General features: G+C 51.8%; 8 protein-coding genes across 8 annotated transcripts; 3 read left to right on the top strand and 5 right to left on the bottom strand.

The window, feature by feature from the left end:
• Window positions 1-1,353: 1,353 nt before the first annotated feature.
• On the bottom strand, window positions 1,354-2,265 carry JN550_003152 (uncharacterized protein; the record flags this gene model as incomplete). Its single annotated transcript, XM_049314524.1, has 1 exon — window positions 1,354-2,265. The coding sequence occupies one exon, from the start codon at window positions 2,263-2,265 to the stop codon at window positions 1,354-1,356; it is 912 nt and encodes a 303-aa protein (XP_049174987.1).
• A 1,162-nt stretch (window positions 2,266-3,427) lies between these two features.
• JN550_003151 (uncharacterized protein) lies at window positions 3,428-4,514 on the bottom strand (the record flags this gene model as incomplete). Its single annotated transcript, XM_049314523.1, has 5 exons — window positions 3,428-3,583; window positions 3,643-3,827; window positions 3,879-4,105; window positions 4,165-4,254; window positions 4,318-4,514. The coding sequence occupies 5 exons, from the start codon at window positions 4,512-4,514 to the stop codon at window positions 3,428-3,430; spliced, it is 855 nt and encodes a 284-aa protein (XP_049174986.1).
• Window positions 4,515-7,142: 2,628 nt separating this feature from the next.
• JN550_003150 (uncharacterized protein) lies at window positions 7,143-8,669 on the bottom strand (the record flags this gene model as incomplete). The annotated part of the gene is made up of 2 exons (XM_049314522.1): window positions 7,143-8,562; window positions 8,629-8,669. 2 exons carry the CDS (start codon window positions 8,667-8,669, stop codon window positions 7,143-7,145), a joined length of 1,461 nt encoding a protein of 486 aa, XP_049174985.1.
• A 960-nt stretch (window positions 8,670-9,629) lies between these two features.
• Window positions 9,630-10,868, top strand: JN550_003149 (uncharacterized protein; the record flags this gene model as incomplete). The annotated part of the gene is made up of 1 exon (XM_049314521.1): window positions 9,630-10,868. The coding sequence occupies one exon, from the start codon at window positions 9,630-9,632 to the stop codon at window positions 10,866-10,868; it is 1,239 nt and encodes a 412-aa protein (XP_049174984.1).
• A 1,257-nt stretch (window positions 10,869-12,125) lies between these two features.
• Window positions 12,126-13,009, top strand: JN550_003148 (uncharacterized protein; the record flags this gene model as incomplete). Its single annotated transcript, XM_049314520.1, has 2 exons — window positions 12,126-12,274; window positions 12,355-13,009. 2 exons carry the CDS (start codon window positions 12,126-12,128, stop codon window positions 13,007-13,009), a joined length of 804 nt encoding a protein of 267 aa, XP_049174983.1.
• A 187-nt stretch (window positions 13,010-13,196) lies between these two features.
• Window positions 13,197-14,207, bottom strand: JN550_003147 (uncharacterized protein; the record flags this gene model as incomplete). The annotated part of the gene is made up of 4 exons (XM_049314519.1): window positions 13,197-13,237; window positions 13,289-13,420; window positions 13,482-13,500; window positions 13,560-14,207. 4 exons carry the CDS (start codon window positions 14,205-14,207, stop codon window positions 13,197-13,199), a joined length of 840 nt encoding a protein of 279 aa, XP_049174982.1.
• Window positions 14,208-14,930: 723 nt separating this feature from the next.
• JN550_003146 (uncharacterized protein) lies at window positions 14,931-16,193 on the bottom strand (the record flags this gene model as incomplete). Its single annotated transcript, XM_049314518.1, has 4 exons — window positions 14,931-15,164; window positions 15,220-15,781; window positions 15,845-16,128; window positions 16,182-16,193. 4 exons carry the CDS (start codon window positions 16,191-16,193, stop codon window positions 14,931-14,933), a joined length of 1,092 nt encoding a protein of 363 aa, XP_049174981.1.
• A 586-nt stretch (window positions 16,194-16,779) lies between these two features.
• On the top strand, window positions 16,780-17,711 carry JN550_003145 (uncharacterized protein; the record flags this gene model as incomplete). The annotated part of the gene is made up of 3 exons (XM_049314516.1): window positions 16,780-16,938; window positions 16,993-17,391; window positions 17,451-17,711. 3 exons carry the CDS (start codon window positions 16,780-16,782, stop codon window positions 17,709-17,711), a joined length of 819 nt encoding a protein of 272 aa, XP_049174980.1.
• Between the last annotated feature and the right edge of the window lie 284 nt (window positions 17,712-17,995).

Here is a 17,995-nt window from a genome sequence, read left to right as displayed (position 1 = left end):
CTGGAAAAGCATTCGGTCACTGAGACTCCATTCAACAGGGTTATCAAACCAAGTAGTGGCATCGATCCAGACTTGAACAGGGATGGCACCGATGCTCAGCGGATCGCTATCCCAGATAACAACATCAGCAGCGAAACCGGGCTTGACCTTTCCCAGCGTCCAACCAAGACAAAGTTGTAGACGTTCTGCCAGGGCGGTCTTTATACTGGTCAAAGCAAGGTGATAAGGCTGTCTATAATCGAAAGACTTGGCAGCTTTAAAAGCCGCATGCTAGGCGTTTAGGAAGGGGTTGTTGCTGATATGAATTGGTCTCAGACCGTTCTCCCAGCGTATTTTACCAGCGTATTCAGAGCCCACAATTGTAGTCACCCTGAGCACTGATTTGTGACCTCTAGGAGAGTGGAATGACCTGTGATAGATCCATTTACCCCTTTTCACACTGCGCTAACCGGGATAAGGAACACGCAAGGTTAGGGAACAAGGATACAGGTCGAAATAAAAGGACTAGTGGTCAAACGGCAAGGGTAAGTTGGAATAGGTGGACTGGGGAGATGACGCGGTGCACGGACCAAGGAAGTCACTGAAACTTCAAGACATGAGAAACGAATACCTACATCACGTCGGGTTTAGAGTATGGTTGCATGGCCACCATACCCTAGCCGCTGCTGTCTCACGATCGCCTGCCTTATTACCTACTGATTTCAAGAATAAAGAATACCCAGCCCGTGCCTCGTGACACTAGAGGTGGTTGGCTAGGGTTATGGACGCTTCACATGTGTCATTCTTTCGTGCAGCCCACCCATATACTGCGGCTCACTTGTGCGCAGTCATAACTCTTGTTTTAGAGTTCCCAGGCCAGCTGTATTAAGAAATATAGGCTCAACCCGAACGACCAACCAGAAAGTGTATATTGTAAGTTTTTTCATACACCTTAATAAATGATGTGCGATAGTTGTAAAGTCGTTCATAAACTACTTTCCGACTTTTATAGAAGGAAACTTATATGATGGTCTTGTATTTTTAGACCTGGTACTTGAGCTCTTGCGACCTTTCTAATTGCCATAGTGTGTTAGGCACATTGATATCCAAATATGGCCTAAAGCATGTTCACAACGTCGCTCTCTGCTGGTGGCTTGCTCATTTTCGCAAAAATATAAGCTATGACTAGTCGTTATGATCATTTGTCTTTGAACTCAATTTTCATCTCTTCTCTACTTGATGCCCTCTATAACATGCACCATTCAAGTCGTACATTGTCTACATAAATTAGCAGAGCAGGGCCCTTAAACGACCCAAAGATGCTGTACATGTGCTTCTCCGCAACATAATGGTTGTTTCGTCTCAATTTGCCGCCTAAAAGGCCATAGCTTGCGTGGGTTTCCGATTCCAGGAGACTCTCGACCATACTCTCCGAGCCAACCGTGGCTTTTCGTATCCTCTGATATCCGCGAGTCTCTGGGGGCCTATCCGAGACCATCTGTTACTTGCAGTGCGAATATCTTGCCAAGCCGTCCTGCTAGCAATTTGTATGCTGTGCCTTGCCCTTCGCAAAGGCGAAACGGGTTTCGGCACATCTTCATCACGTATATCCTCGTGCAAATGGGCCTCCTCGATGATCTGAGCTGCCACACCTGGTGGGAAACTCTCTAAGGCAGCATGGAGTGCCGTCTGGAATGCTGGGTCCGAAGCAGCCTCTTTGGTTAGTCGAAGGTGCCGCATGTCGAAATTTCCGGATTCAATCATAGCTCGAATGTAGTTGGCTTGTTCCGAGAATACAGCCTCGTCGTCGTTATGCACTCCATGGCCAAGACCTAAACCAGGGTTGATCATGCTATATTGCCACCGGCTCCACCTTTTGACTTGTTGCGGAGGAACTGGATTGCCAGGTCTTTGTTCTTGTATATCCTCATGGAAGATACTCTGTCGATGTGAAACGCAACTCTCCTCATGTTGGCTAGCTTGCAGGTCCGCGAATAATGCACCCGGGCCGTGGCCAGCACCTGTTGTTGCCGCCGAGATTGCAAGGTGCTGGCTTATCATGGACAGACGCGAATCTCTCTTTGAGTTCCTAGTTGACCCTTTGACACCATGGCTGTCTCGTGGCGCACGGCCTTCCCGCTTTTTGGAGGGCGCGCCATGCTGTCGACTGATAGGGACGATGGGATCAATCTTTCCTTCTAGCTTGGCTGCTGTTTCTGCGCGGTGCCGCGCCACGATATCAGCGAGATCTTCTCCCATGACCATAGACGTCGGCCGGCCCATCATGTTGCTCAGACGATGCCTGGCTAGCTGCAAACGGCGTCGCAACCCGTTGGTGTGCGTCATGTCATCAAGACGCCGCGTAGCATCCGGGATGCAACAGCTTATATGACAGAATTGAGGCGGCCCGTGACACACACATGTTTCCATGCAGCTACAAGTAACTTGGGTCTCGAAGTGTCCGCTGATGTGGTTCTGACATTCGGGATCAACGGGCATTCCCGTTGTGAAGCCAATCACCGATCCCGCATTAATGTTGTCATCGGGAGGTTGCCGTTTTTGGCAGTTGGGGGACCAGAAGGGGTGGCACAAGTTCGAGCAACACCAAATCACTGCGGGTTCATTGATGATATGAGCGCATTGGGAACTGACGTATTCCGCTCAGGATAAACTATTTTAGCATCGAAACCCGACCAAACTTTTATTCGAAACATGACAGTGCGACGATTATGAACCTTCAACTTCAGGAGGCTATCCGCTCCCAACTCAGATACAGGTTATTATCAATCTATGAAATACGCAAATCTACGATTCGATTGGATAAGGGCATATGAGAAAAGGTGGTTCCCCGCGTTTGCATTGTCTGGCAATATACTTGACGAGTGCCTCTGCGAAGCTTCATTGGAAAGCCAAGACTTCCGTTCATTTCTGCCCCGGCTTCCTAATCAGGACTCACATTCATGCAGGTACAGAAAAGCGAGTTGCTCAAAGCCGCAACGATCAACACATTCTAATTGCCAGTACAATTGCATTCATAGCACCTTGGAATTCAGTCGTTCCTCTTGCAGTCGTTGGCTGTCTCGCAAAAACTTTGGCTGTGGTCTCCGGTAGTCTGAGCTGTTAGCCCGAAACCCAAATTATGGGGCTCACAACTGCCGGCTCCGGTGGGCCTCAACTAGACGCTTCCGGCAGCTTTCTATTATCACGCACTGTCATTTACACTTGAGACCCAATGAGCATGCATACCATGAACAAGCTACTGTGTATTGAAACGAGTCTGATTCAAGAAATAGTTAATACGCACTTCACTATATTATTACAAACATTTTAGTATTATAGTCCGACTTGCCATCACCAAACCCCACAGCAATCATTGTAGTTCAACTTCAAGTCTGAATCCAACCACTTATCAAGTTTGTGCTCTTGTAGCGGGTATGCCAAAGTGCATCTAAACCGCAGATTTTCTTCGCTCACTCGCCCCGCGGATGACAGTGCTAAGATCTCCCACGGGCAAGGCCAAAGGGAAGTCGACCGATGCCAACATAATGCCTAACAGAAGCCACCAACCGCAGGCTGTAGTAACGAACGAACAAGCGCCAGCAGCCTGTATGACACATTAGATGACAACATTCTCCATCGTATGCATTTTTTACCAGAACTTACAACGAGCAACCTCTCGGCGAACGCAGCATTTGCAGCATAATCGGCAGCCATCGCCCAGTATGCACCAGTGATGAATCCGGCAGTGAGAGTGAGGGTAGTGAAGATGATGACGTAGACAATGTTGGTCCTCAGAGCGCAGATGAGGAATACGAAACAGAGCATGGTCATTGATAAAATGAAGAACCCTTGGATAACTGTTAGTCGAAGACAGACATTGATGCCACTCAAATGCTTACCAAAACTAGCATTGAATCCCTGAGTCTTGAGTCCGGCAGCAGGCGAGACGGCATCAGCAGGAGCATATGCTGCGTACGCGCCGAACTGCGGGAGGAGTGTGCCACCGAGCGACAACCAGAATCCGCCAAAGGTGAAGAAGACCACTGCAGAAAAGGTGTTGCCCAGGAAGAACTCAAGAAGACCACCAGTGATCATCAACACACCGCCGAAGAAGAAGAAGCAAGGACTGGCTTAGGTATTAGCGTGTAGTCCAGACCAGACCCGTGTATTCATAATTCTACTCACATGCTGGCAGCTCCGAGTTCGCCAGCCCCTCGCCATCCCATCAGATCACAGGCAAGCGGACCGAGGCAGGTAATGAAACCGATCAGGCCGCTAAGATTGGGGTGTTACTTAACATGCTCACACTAGGGGGCTAGGTGCGACTGATCAACTAACATTGGCGTGGGATTGGCAAAGGTCTTGCGTAGTTCGCCCTTCACTTTGTTTTGAGGTGATAGATAGAGCTTTTCGAAGAGTTCCGGGCTTATAGCGATACTTCCAGACGTCTGGATTTTTCGGAGAGCCTCGTCAGGGCTCATGTGCTTGTCGAGCTGAGAGTGGTTGCTGCCATTGTGAGTTGGATATTCCGCCATGGTTGCAAAGAGTCACCGATAATAACGATTAGTATAAAGAGTGGCTTTCGCTCCAAAATTGTGGTATTATTAATGCTCTGAGTCTTGTTAAGAGCAAGGTTGGCAATTGGGTCCATGGAACAGAAGACAGGCCCTTTCTTATATCTACATTCTTATACGCTGTTCCCCGTAACCCCATCTTTCCAACCCCATCCCCCATGATTTCTTCCCCATAACCCCGTCATCCTTCTCCATGACTCCGCGATGCAGTGGTGGAGACTGTGCAGACGACCTAGCTGGATATCATCTTCGCACCGTCTGAAGTGCCGCGAGCCCGGCGTTCTTTGGATTGTATCGCGTGGTGAGATGCAAGACCCTAGACGCCAGGGGTCTTAGCGCCGAGAATGCATCGAGGAGACTGGCCCATCACCAAGGACCAGAAGCTTATCCCCGCGAAACCCCCTCCCCACGCGGCACTAGGTCAGACCAGAATAGCGGCACAGCGGAATGATGCCACAAATCGTCGTCTCGGGCCTACGGAGCACGGCCTCGACCGCGCTAAGCTTATCACTAGCCCTCCTAGAGTGTACGGTTTTCGGCATAGTTTTGCTGGACTAGCAGATTGAGATCACCGGCCCTGTAGGGCCATTGGCTGTCCCGAGTCAGGATTGCACACAATTCCGTACGAGCGGAACCAATTGCGTCGTACCGTAACCTGTACTTCTGAGGTGATTATGCGAGGCCATGCAGAATGTGAAGGCCAGGAGCTCTCGCGTCTGTTATTGATTTTCATGTATCAAGCCTGCATGAAGCTTCATGTAGTGAGCCATTGAGCTGGCTATGGCCTTGTTCATTTTCAGTCTTGTAGCAGGCAAGTAGGGATCTGAACAGCTATACCCAGTAGCGCCATGATCTAGAAGCAGCCCGGGGGAGGACATTCAAAGAGTCGTGCATGATAGTTCGACAGACGGAATGTTTCCTCAACGTGCGGAAATCCACCCTAGCTCGAGATCCAAATCGAGCAATTGGTGCTGATCTTCAAAGTGTTGGGAGTGCTAGAGCTGACTCGTTCGGTTGCGTGAAGCCCAAGCGTATACTAACCGTCCTCCGGCGGGATTAGTTCTTACTTTGTGAGTATCAGCAAGCTTATAGAGACTTCAAATTGATGAGGAGGGTTGGACGCTTTGTATCTTCTTCAAATTGAATACTCGCTCGGGTGTAGTGCAGATTGGGTGGCGACTGTGGCCCTCGAGCTGCATGACCCCCTGATATGAAGCCTCCTTTGCTGCGGGAGGAGAGAGTCTCTCAACGACGTTTAACGCTTATCATAGACGCAATATAATATGATCTCACTCAGCTCTATCAAAGGAGCGTCTCTTGGCTGCAAGTTGGTTTGACTCACGGCTCCTATACACGACCACCCCTTGAAATTCAATTACATAGCCAGAAAGCCAATTACGGCGAACGGAACCACTTTCCTGAGCATTTCGTCAACATACATTTTTCGGTAATTTCAGAAACATTCTCAAAGACTTGGTAGTCGTTGGCTATAATACCTATCATAAAGCCTTAAATGACGTGTATAACAGTTCGAACTCAAGGTTGTATGTATGTAGTGACATCATGCGCGGCATGCTTTTGGCTAGATTTGTTCGTTCTTCATCGAATCAACCGAATTGAGCCACCTGAAACCAGTAGTGTATAGTGTGTCTGGCTTGTGATGATCCTCAACGATTTCTCGAATGAGACTTCAAAAAAGTGTTGGCCATGTCAAATTCAAACATCACTAGCACAGCTGATCGTAATGAACTCAAGTGTGCCGCCCATTGATGGAGAATAGAAAATAATACAATGACTAATTAACACAGACAGTTGCGACACAAAAATACTGGCACGTTTATTCTTTGGTTCAGCTCTGTTCGGTGTCTGAGAATGTTGCTTGCGTATGCAGATGCGAGGATCAGGCCCGCATCAGTATGCTGACGGGTGGGGCTCGGAAGGACTAGCTGACAAGGGCAGTGATTAGCTTCACTCCGTCAACCTCAGCGGGGATAGCTCAGTTGGGAGAGCGCCAGACTGAAGTCATACTTCCGTCTCGATATCTGGAGGTCAGGTGTTCGATCCACCTTCACCGCAAGCATTGTGTCATCTGCAAAAGATGAAAGCCAACACAACCTCCTCTCTTTTTGTCTTCTTCAGCGCTGCATCTCGCGGATGGAAAGAAAGCACGCTTCCATTATTTTTGCCCTTTTCCCACTTCATTCTTTCTTCCTCTCACTTCCCCTCGTGCCTTTCAATTGCTGCATCTCCATGCCGACGGTATTCCAAGACCTGGCAACGGGTATGTAGCAGTGCAATAAATACTCCGTCTACGCTTGCAGTACTACAACGAACGAACGTGCACAAGTTCATTTCGGCGTCTTACGGGATGGCTCGTCGTCATTGATTGTATCAAGATGGGCGTGCCTCATTTGCTATTCGTAATACTATCGTGCATATACCACTAGGTACTTCTGTCTGACTGACCTATTCCAACAGCACCCAGGAAGCGCGTCCACTGACCAAACGAAATCCATATCGCCCTTGCAGGCAGGTATTGATGCTCGCCGTCCGGCTCCTTAATGCTCAAACGCTCTAGTGAATCATGAATTATGCCATGAGAGGGTGGTAGCCCTTGCCCTTCCTGGGTCTACCTCCTCCCATGCCCATGCGTGGGCCCAGTGAGGCCACGAATTGAGTCTGTTCGTCGGGCGCTTGTGTGTCTGCTGATTTGAAGCCATCCTCGGAGAAGATGGTGTTATACATATCGGTCAGCACCGAAGACCATTTCTCGATGGCGTCTACTCGCTCGGCATCTCCATCGGACTCTATCTCGATGGTGCCAGATTGCTGGTCAATCTCGCCCTTGACCTTACCGTCGACAATCAGGAAGCCCAGAATATCCTGCACCTCGGCCTCGGATATCTTGAGCTGCCTCGCTATCCAGGCAAGCTTCATCCGCGTGTAGGGTGCGATGAGCTTGACCACGGCCTTGGTGCGCATATTGCGAGTAACTTCGTCGATATTCTCGGCAATGAAGGGGTCAGCCAGGAGGTCCTGGTTCAGTTGGAGAACCTTGGAGTACTGGTGCATGTCATCTCGTTGGTAGGCATCGACAAGCTCGGTCATGGCGGCGATCCGGGGGTCGCTCCTGTAGGGTTTGGTCTCCTGGGAGTCGAAGGGGTTGATATCGGACTTCATCAGCATGGTAGTCAGTAGGAGATACTTGAGGACCTGGATCCTCTGCAGTGAACCAGCTTCGTCGTAGTTACGGAACGACTCAAAGAAGTCGCTCTGAGCGTCCTCCCAATTCTCCTCACTCATATGCATCTTGCCGCCGCATTCCCGAATGATGCCCATGATCTTGGGATGGGGTACTGCGGACCGCACCTTGAGTGCCTTCTGGTACAGGATCTTGAGCTGCTTGTTGTTGCGCGTCTCGGAGTACATCTGGATCTCCAGGGCGTAGATCTCGAGCGAGTAGGTGCCCTTGCTAGGGTCGTCGGAGCCGTCGTCGCGTTGACAGGCCTTTTGCAGCTCCCGCAGCTTCTTGGTGACAGCCAGGTAGTCCTTGCGATCCAGTAGAAGCTTGGCTAGCTTGATGTTGGTCTTGAGCCACAGCCGCTCGTTGTTTGTGCTCTGAAAACAGTCGAGAGTGAGGGAGTAGAACTTCTCGAGGCACCTTTGGGCGCCTTCGTTCTCCGACTCCTTCTCGACGAAGTCCAGCATGTTCGTAATGGACTTTTCCGAGTAGTTCCTGGTGACGGCCGACTTGACGTAGGTCAAGAGCTCGGTGTAGTGCTCGACGGCGTCATCGTGCTTCTCCAGTCTGAACTCGAGCTTTATGGCTTGCTTTAGGCCCTTGAACCCCCATTCACCCTTCTCGTCTTCCAAGGCGGGTATGGCTAGGAACTCGGCGACGGCATCCTCGGGATCGGAGCCTTTCATCTGCTTCGCATTATAATATTTATTCTCGATGTCGACATCGCCCGACTCCTCCTCGTCGTCGTCTTCGTACTCGAAGTCATACCTGGCGAGAGATGATCAATTTGTGTGCTTTGGAGGAAGGGAAGCAACGGGAGGGACGGCGACATACTGCTCCTCGTCCGACTCTTGCATGAAATCGTCGTCAGACATGGTGGCGGTGGAGGGGTTCGTGAAGCAGCGTTGGCGAGCCGGGGAGAGGGAGGGAATGGACGAGGAGGGGGACTAGTCGCGAGGCAATCCTCGGCTCTAGGGTCCGTAGTTTGGTCGATACCTGGGTAGTATGGAGAGGCGTCTCGTATGTTGCGTCGTGCCGCACGTTTGCGCAAGCTGAGGTTGATCGCTAAGGGATGGTGAACGATTGTCTGTGCCGTATCGGTGGGCAGTCAATATGCGGTCACGAATGGAGATCCAACTGGAGTCAATAACTAGTAAGTAAGGCTGAGAGCTTCTCGAGGTACCGTAGCGCTGGGAGTGTACTGCACTGAAAGGCGCAGGACCTCGCTATCTTATCGGAGCTTGTCTGCCTGTTCGCGGGGTAATTCCAGTGGCCCAGTGGGCCCAACACAGTTGATGTTGCAGCTGAACAGCTACCTTGTGTACTTACGTAGCACCTCAAGAGCTTGGAGAGGCCCAAGATGCCGTTATATCTTGGAAAGCGGCCAATAACTTCCGGCTTGAATGACGAACATTCAATATATGTTTCTGAGCCTTTTATGTACCTTCCAGTCGTCAATAGTACGGAAACCGACAGTTCCACCCGGCATCAGTGTAAGACGACCTTCTTTCTAGCACTTCCAGTTCCAGGAGGCCCGGTTCACCCGGACAGCCAACCCGGGCGCCGGCCCCAGGCACCCAGGCCAGGTCCCTAGGCCCCTGCCCCGCTAAGAATTTGGGTGGCTCAAGTCGGGCGCTAACTTTTGGGTGACCAACGGCTGGTGGCAAACAATCTCGGAAGGCTGGATGTTCCTGTTCAATCTTCATTCCCGTCTGACTACCAGGTATCCTTTCGATCCCGCCCAAGCCTTCTCGCCCCATCTCGCAGAACGACCGCCAGGACTTCCTGCGCCTTAGCACTTCTCGCTCGATCGACATAGCCGGAAATCCATCAAGATGGGTGGTGGCGATCTGAATCTGAAGAAGTCCTTCCACCCCGCCCTGATGCGCAATCAGGTGCGGGTGGCAGAGGAAGAAGCCAAAGCCCTTGCTGAGAAGAAGCGCACCGATCAGCGCATCAAGGAGATTCAGGAAGAACGCCAGAAGGAGGAGCTACAGAAGCAGCTTGAGGCCACCGGCGGCAAGAAGCGCATCGACCGCGTCGAGTGGATGTACCAGGGGCCTTCCGACGGCCACGGCGGCACCAGTGAAGAGCTGGAAGGCTTCCTGCTGGGCAAGCGGAGGATAGACAACCTCATCAAGGGCACCGACCACCAGAAGCTGGAGAAGAGGGCCGGGCAGGACAGTTTCATGGCCCTGCAAAACGCCAACACCGACCGCGACACCGCGATGAAGATCAGGGAGGACCCCTTGCTCGCCATGAAGAGGAAGGAGCAGGAACACTACGAGGCCATGATGAAGGACCCCATCAAACAACGGCAGCTCATGGCCTTACTCGGCAAGACGGACGACAAGTCATCACGCAGCAAGGAGGACAGACAATCCTCCAGGCGGCATCGTCACAGGCATCGGTCACATTCGCGAGACCGGGAGCACAGACACCGACGCCATCATCGCCCAGACTCCAGGGAAAGGGCAGACCCGAGGGATCGCGAGCCAAGACATAGCCGTCACAGATCGGACTCACGCGATCGACCTCCGCGCTCTCGGACCCCCCGTCCGTCAAGATCCGACGAGGACCGATACAGAGTGAGGCGAGATTACTCGGACGAGCCTCCTTCCAATGGCAGAAGGAAAGACGAGTCGGACGATGAGGAACGCAGAGATTCTCGCAGTTATCGTGGACGTCCTGAAGACACACGCAGACAAGACGGATACGACCGACACGAGAGACGAGACGGCGGACGAGATGGCCCCGATGGATATGATCGCCGGCCCCGCGATTACGCACGCAGTACCGGTCGGTCTATGGGGAGAGACTACGGCAGGAATGGCTCAAGTAACAGTGCAGGGTCAAACGCGAACGGTGCGGCAGCTGCGGAGGAACGGGCCCGGAAGCTGGCAGCCATGCAAGCAAGCGCATCTGACCTGGACAAGACCAGGGAAGAACGACTGGCTGCTCTGGAGGAACGTGATCGTCTTGCACGCGAGGCGGATAACAAGGCGAGAGAACGCGCCGGAAAGTATGGCGACCAGGAGTTCGTGAACGGTTTGCGGAAGCAGATTTTTAATTAGTCTACGGTTGATCCGCAGGAGTAGACGAGAGTATTTCCTCAACACCAATAGCTGCCAATACTACGTGCCTGGATATCGAAGGAACAGATGCCTGTGCTGACTTTGCCCAAGAAACTGAGTCCATTGGGTACTGCTCATAAGACCCGGTAGTTGACGGTGTAACACAATCACACCCCTGGGAAACTGGTATTCCATTCTGGGGGGTTTCCTAATAATACCTAGATGCAGGCTAGATGCAGGCTCAGCAGCGGCCCCGGCACGCTCCCATACTTTATGCGGTTCCTTCCCGTCATCGCCCCCAACGGCTCTTCCACGGGTAGTCTTACATGCATATCCAGCCACTTACAGCCCTGCATAATGCCATACTATCATCGAGCTTCGGGACCGAAGGGCGCGCCACTGCCGGGGTACCTGAGATTGCTTCATCTTATTCGCCGGTGCGACGACTCTCGCGTCTTCGCTGCTCCGTGGCGAGATGGCTACTGCCCCCAATGCTACTATACCTGGGTGCTCTTTCGACTTGAGATGCTACGTTCCCGCCCACGCCGCATCGTTATAGCCCCAATCGCTACGCGCCGTCACCTAGACCGGTGGGATGGTCTGGGGAAGATGTGCCGCATACATGCCAGTGGTAAATAACGTAGGACTATGCTTTGCGACCCGGAATGAAACTTACTGTTTCCTCATTGTTTCCATTTGCTTTCTTGTGAAATGAGTTAAGGTTTAGTGATGCTGGTTCCCTGGATTGAGCATGCGCTGTGCTCTATCGTTATTTGCTGTGGCATTCTCTCGCAGCGTATACTTATCAGTTCTATCTTAATACGAGCTGCATACGCCATGAGCAGTGATAGGAATTCCATCGGCTCCGATTGGCCAATGATACAAGCTTATGATGGCTTTCGGGCAAGCATCAAAGCTGGTGCGAAACGCGCCGACGCTACTTCAAGCTTAGAATCAGCAGCACCAAGCTCTATAGGGTCAGAGCCAGCAGCTCCTGCGTCCTCAGAAACTATAAACACAACCCCTACCGCTACATCAACCCAGTATGTATGTCATGACAGCAACACCCTACACGATTTGCCTAATGCGGACCCTAGAACACAACCTGTAACAAGCCACGTACCGCTCACGACGCCGATCTTCCCGTCTAGCTCATGTACTGGCCGCTACTACTTATATCGTGGCTCGTGGGGCGGTCCACCATGGATGAGGGGCTCGTCCTGGTCTCACCCGTATGGGCGACCAGGTATGCAGACCATGGTGCAGAGCGGCTCCCTAGACCCGTCCAATGCCCGATGTGAGGTCGCCGGTGCGACTTCATATTCACCGGGCATGTGTCCCGGCCACATGACATCAGTGACGGTCAGTGTGAACGGCGACGAGTATGTCGATATTTGCTGTGAAAGGTGAGTCTGGAAGCCGCGTCTGGGACAGGGCGGAGATCCGTTGTAGAACATGGGCGACTGATCGTACATTTTCAACACAGTGGCTTTTCATGGGATCGCACCGGCTGCCTTTCGATTTTCATCGAGGCGCGCAGCATCCTTCTAGCCCCAGAAATCACCACGGCCGATACTTGGTCACAAATTGTAGGCGGGCTGGCCTCTCATACTCCTATGCTGGCGGCATGGCACACCACAGACTTGGGATTGTTTCCGAGCGATGTACAAGCGCAACGTCGAGCATTCATTGCAGGCTCTACGGCTACGAGCACACCTACAGCAACATTCACAGGCGCCAGACAGACAAGCAACTCGATCACGGATCCAGCTCCGCCGTCGACATCGGGAGATGTACGAGGCGCTGCTTCGGAACAAAGTTTAAGCCCGGCAGCCAAGATCGGTATAGGAGTCGGCGCAGCAATTTCAGGTATTGCAGTGCTGGCTTATGTATCTGCCTGCCTTTGGAAGAGACGTCAACGCTGGCGGCTGCCGCACCAAAGGGCCGAGGAGTTGGACTCCAATAACACGACCACTTGGAAGTTGTGGCTGGGCCATGCTTGGAGGGCAGAATCTGGAGGCGACCCACGTGCCGAACTGAGCAGCGAGCCGCAGATGGAGCTGGACGGCCAGCCACGGGCTGAGCTGCAAGGGTCGCCGGTATATTACCGTGGCCAAATACCCGAAAAGGAGAAAGTATGACATTGACAGGTTGGCGAAGCCCATGGCGCAGTTCAAAGTTAATAAAGATCAACACGAGCTTGGCGAAGAAACCGACGCAGGCAAGCTTATTCCACTTGAATATATAAGATGACGTGGGATAATCCGCAGAAGTTGCAACGAACCATAGTTCTATACCAGTCTATACCGGTGGAAATCTTGCTCTCACTTATGGGAGCGTGTAACCACCATCAATAATCAAGTCCGCCCCTACAGATAGATGTCAGCCCACAGCTTGCAGTATTGATTCGAATCACTTACCGGTCATGTAGCTGCTCGCGTCACTCGCAAGATAAACATACGTTCCCTTGAGTTCGGCTGCCTTGCAGAGTCTCCTGCCTGGGATCATGCTGAACCACTGCTTCCTCCATTCCTCGGGATGAACCGAGAGCACTTTCATGATAGTCAGTGAACTGAAGGCAAATAAAATAGAGTACCAGTCAGTAATACTTACTATCAGTGTCAATAAAACCCTGAGCCGGTTAGATATTAGCATCCATTCAGAATCTAATTTATTCAGGGAATAACATACCGGAGATACGCTGTTGACTCGGGCAAAATCGACCCACTCGACAGCTAGAGATTTTGAGAGGTGCACAAGTGCAGCTTTACTAGCATTATAGGCGGCTTGCTTCTGGGGCACGTTCACCAGCGTTGCTGACACCGACGCCGTGAAGATGATAGACCCCCGGTGTGGCGTGTTCTCCCCTCCCTTCTTCCACTGCCTCTCGAACACCTTGGCCGCCGCTTGGGCCGTCCAGAAGGCGCCATTCACGTTCACGTCAAACATCTCCCGGAACTTGTCTTCGGGATACTCGATCGCAGGTATATGCGTGGCAATCCCTGCATTGGCCACCACGATGTCCAGCCGACCCTCACCCAGCTCCGCTGCAGTCTTCTCAACGATAGCCTCGATCTCAGTCCTTGACCGAACGTTGACTTTGTAAGCTCTCACCGCGCGGTCATTGCTAGCTGCCGAAATGTCGGCAGCGAGCTTGTCGGCTTCCGCTGAGGGTGTGCTCGAGTACGTGAAGGCCACTTTTGCGCCAGCCTCAACGAGCCCGCGCACCACTTCGAGGCCAATTCCTCGAGATCCTCCTGTCACAAGGGCGGTCTTGCCTGAAAGATCGAAGTGAGAGAGCACGGGGCTCTCCGGGTTGGGATGAGGAGCGAGAACCATATTGGAGCTTGGGCAGTTCGGTGATAGAGGGAAAAAAAATAAAGGTTGGGCTTGAGTCAAATCGTAGAGTCTGAGTATATGCAGCACAGAATGTGTCAAGTTCTAAGTGTAAATATCACACCTGATCCTTATTCACGCGCTTCTCGGCTGACTCTTAGCACGACTATTCCAACCACTAATCCCGAAAGCGGGACCTATTAGGGAGTAGTGTTGCGTGTCCGCACGATTTGTTCCTCTCGGTCTACGGCCCCTGACCTCCGTAGCCGATCCCCGCCTCCGCTTTGGTTCGGCGTCAGGGTGACAGTCGCCCTGTACCAGGTACCCCCACACGACAGCGAGCCATGCTGTAATCTTACCAATACTTTGACTGTGTTATGTCTAAGTATATACGTCATGGCGGAGCTTGCAAGTACGGATACCTCCGTGTGTGGACTACATTGCCAGGCCACCGATTAGCGATGATCCACTATTGGATCTTAACAACTGCCGGTCCTTCAGCTATGGGAGACAACACACACACACCCGACAGAACTTGCTGAGTCTTCTAACCCTCAATGCGATAATATTTGTGTGACAATGCACCATTTCAATTAGACAGTAAACCATAAATGCATGCTGCAGTGAATCGTGAAACCATAGATCCCACGGAGAGTTGCGGACTTTCCATTTGCCTTTCTATTTGTTAGTTATCAAGGATACCACATGGTGTTCACATGTCGTGGTCTACTGAACACCCTCGATCATAACTTTCAACGTATCCTCTGACGCTTTCTTGACCACCTCAAATGCTTCCAGTGATTGCTCAAACTTAAACCTGTGCGTAATCAGGGCCCTAGGGTTGACCTTGCCCGATGCTACCAGTTCCACTGCCTTGGGGTAACACCCAGTGGTGTAACGGATAGATCCCTTAATGTTCAGCGCCCTGATGCATGCCGTTGTGATGGGGAATACAACGTTCTGAGTACAAAATCAGCGACCAAGTTGGATAGTTCCGAGTAGGACAACCACTTACCTCCTGGCCCATACCAGCTTGGACATATGTGCCTCCCTTTCTAGCCGCAAAAATACCGGCTTGTATGCAAGGCGCTGCGCCGGTGCATTCAAGAACCACATCCGCGCCTTCACCGAGACCGAATTGTTCAACTATCTTCTCAGCAGTTGCCCTGGACGCATCGACTGGATCGAGGTTTGGGTCTGACGGCTTTTCTGGGATGAAGATGCCATCGGCTCCGTACTTCTCCGCAAAAGCTGCCCGCGACTTGGAAATATCAACTCCGATCACCTTGGAAGCGCCATATCCCTTTGCAACGGCCTGACAGAGCGCCCCGATGGGGCCACAGCCAAAGACAAGAACGGTTTGTCCAGCTCGGAGGTCGGCGACCTTGCAGATCTGGACTGCCACGGCTACGGGCTCGACAAGAGCTCCGTCTTCCGCTGTCATATGATCCGGGATTGGGTAACAGTAATCACCGGCAACGATGTAGTACTTCTGGAGAGTACCATCCCACGGCGGAGTGGCCGCGAAGATGGTATCGGCGCACAGATTGTAAGCACCAGATCGACAGTAGTCGCAGCTTGGGTCCTGTTAGCACTTTCGACTGCCATACACAATCTTGTGGTGGGGACAACGAGCTTACTGTCGGCACGGAACCCCAGGCTCGATAGCGACTCGATCTCCAACTTTGACGTTTTTGACCTTGCTGCCTATCTCAACCACCGTTCCGGCGCTCTCATGCCCCAGCACAATGGGGCTGTTCAGGATGAAGTCACCAATCCGGCCACGCTGCCAGTAGTGAACGTCACTGCCGCAGATGCCAGTCTGCTCAATGTGGACTCGGACATCATGTTCATCCCTGAGTTTCGGCACTTCACGGTCTTCGAACGTGACGTTCCTGATAGACTGCAGTACGAAAGCGGGGTTCTACAACAGTCAGCATTATTCCCAGTCATTTGGTATTCATGGCCTATTCTTACTCTCTCTGTCATTTTCTGTACGTCTTGCTGGGTTTCTGATCAAACGCGACTCTATTTCCCGTTATAATAGAAACAACTTTATTAAGGAATTTCATTAGACTTTGGATGATATGTATAACTAAATCTAGCCAGGTTATTGCCACACTAGAGTTTCCACATTAACGGGGGAGGATGGACCAGCCCGAAGTTGCGCGGATGTCTGTCAACCACGCCGTTGATTGGCCAGCTCCACATTCGTGACCACTCCCAGTCTGCCAGTCCAAACAACCAGCTACGTGGACACTCGTTCCACCCCTGAGACCTCCGTGTGCCCGGATTGCTGTCTGTAGGGTGTCGTGGATCCGGCGCTAGAGATGTTATATTTCGGAGAACCTCACCCTGTACCACTTGAGCCATCAGGGCCACCGGCGCCTAGACGCCCGCGACTAACGTTTCAGGGGTCCTGGGAATCATCCAGGTATCCTTTGGTTTAAGAGCACGGAATAGAAAAAATATGGAAGGGTTCAATACCTTCCACAAGAACAAGTGCCGACTACGTGGCGCAGAACCCGCAGAAAAGCAACACTTGACAGCATACTTTCATCAGAGATAGACCAAGATGCCAGCTGCAAGGCAATCAATCCGGGCCCCCAACCCTCCCATTGAGGACAGTGTTTTCAAGTCCTTCCGCCTTGATGGGAGAACAGTCATTATCACCGGCGGTGCCGGTGGTATAGGATACGAAGTTGCTAGAGGCCTTGCGGAGGCAGGTGCTAATGTAAGTGATGATTCGAGGGTGTCACATCTTGAGGCCCACGTCTAACCTCGGTAGCTTGCCATTTGGTATAATACGTCAACCAAAGCTGAGAAGCTGGCGGCAACAATTGCTCAAGACTTCAATGTCAAGGTGCGGACCTACAAGGTCGACGTCCGTGATTACAGCACCGTGGAAGCTGCAGTGGCCAAAGCTGCAGAGGATTTCGGCCGTCTTGATGTCCTCATCGCTAATGCCGGAGTTCCGTCCAAGGCTGGCGGGCTCGACGATAAAGTTGAAGACTGGGATCGAGTGCGAGCTATTGATTTCGATGGGGTATACTATAGTGTGCGCGCAGCCGGCCTCCTGTTTCGCAAGCAGGGCCATGGCGTCGCTATCCTTACTGCGTCCATGAGCGGACATGCTGCCAATGTTCCCCAGGAGCAGAGCTGTTACAATGCATGTAAAGCGGGGGTGGTATGTTGATGAATGAATCTTTGAAGCATCCCACATGCACTAACAGGTTTCCTATCCAGATTCACCTTGCAAAGTCCCTATCCGTTGAATGGGCGAAATGGGGAGGCCGCATCAACTCCGTGTCACCGGGATATATCGACACCGAGATCTCGGGAGATTGTCCGTTTGAGATGAAAGAAGAATGGTTCAGTTTGACACCAATGAAGAGGGATGCCGACCCTCGAGAGCTGAAGGGTGTCTATCTATACCTTGCAAGCGATGCCAGCTCTTACACGACCGGGGCTGATTTCGTCGTTGATGGAGGATATACAGCCAGGTAGAACAAAGCCCATGCTGCTGATCTCGTACCATCAGTTTAGCTTAAACACATGAATATGTGAAAGTGATTCGATCCAAACTCAAGAACCTGTTTCACATGATAGTGCCATTTTCTGTGACGTAGGTTATGTGACTACAGATCATTAGTCACCGGGTGGGTGATATGCTTGGAAAGCAGAAGCTACACCATGGTTGTCTGCTCTATTGACATGGCAACATACTATCTCAACCACAAACACGCGCTCCGTACGAGTGAGGAGAGCAGGCACGGCCTGAATCCAGGATG

This window comes from Neoarthrinium moseri, assembly GCF_022829205.1.
Source record: "Neoarthrinium moseri strain CBS 164.80 chromosome Unknown scaffold7_Wmoseri_CBS_16480, whole genome shotgun sequence".
Classification (NCBI taxonomy): domain Eukaryota; kingdom Fungi; phylum Ascomycota; class Sordariomycetes; order Amphisphaeriales; family Apiosporaceae; genus Neoarthrinium; species Neoarthrinium moseri.
The sequence above is the reverse complement of the archived record's forward strand: the minus strand, read 5'-3'. Positions and strand labels throughout refer to the sequence as shown.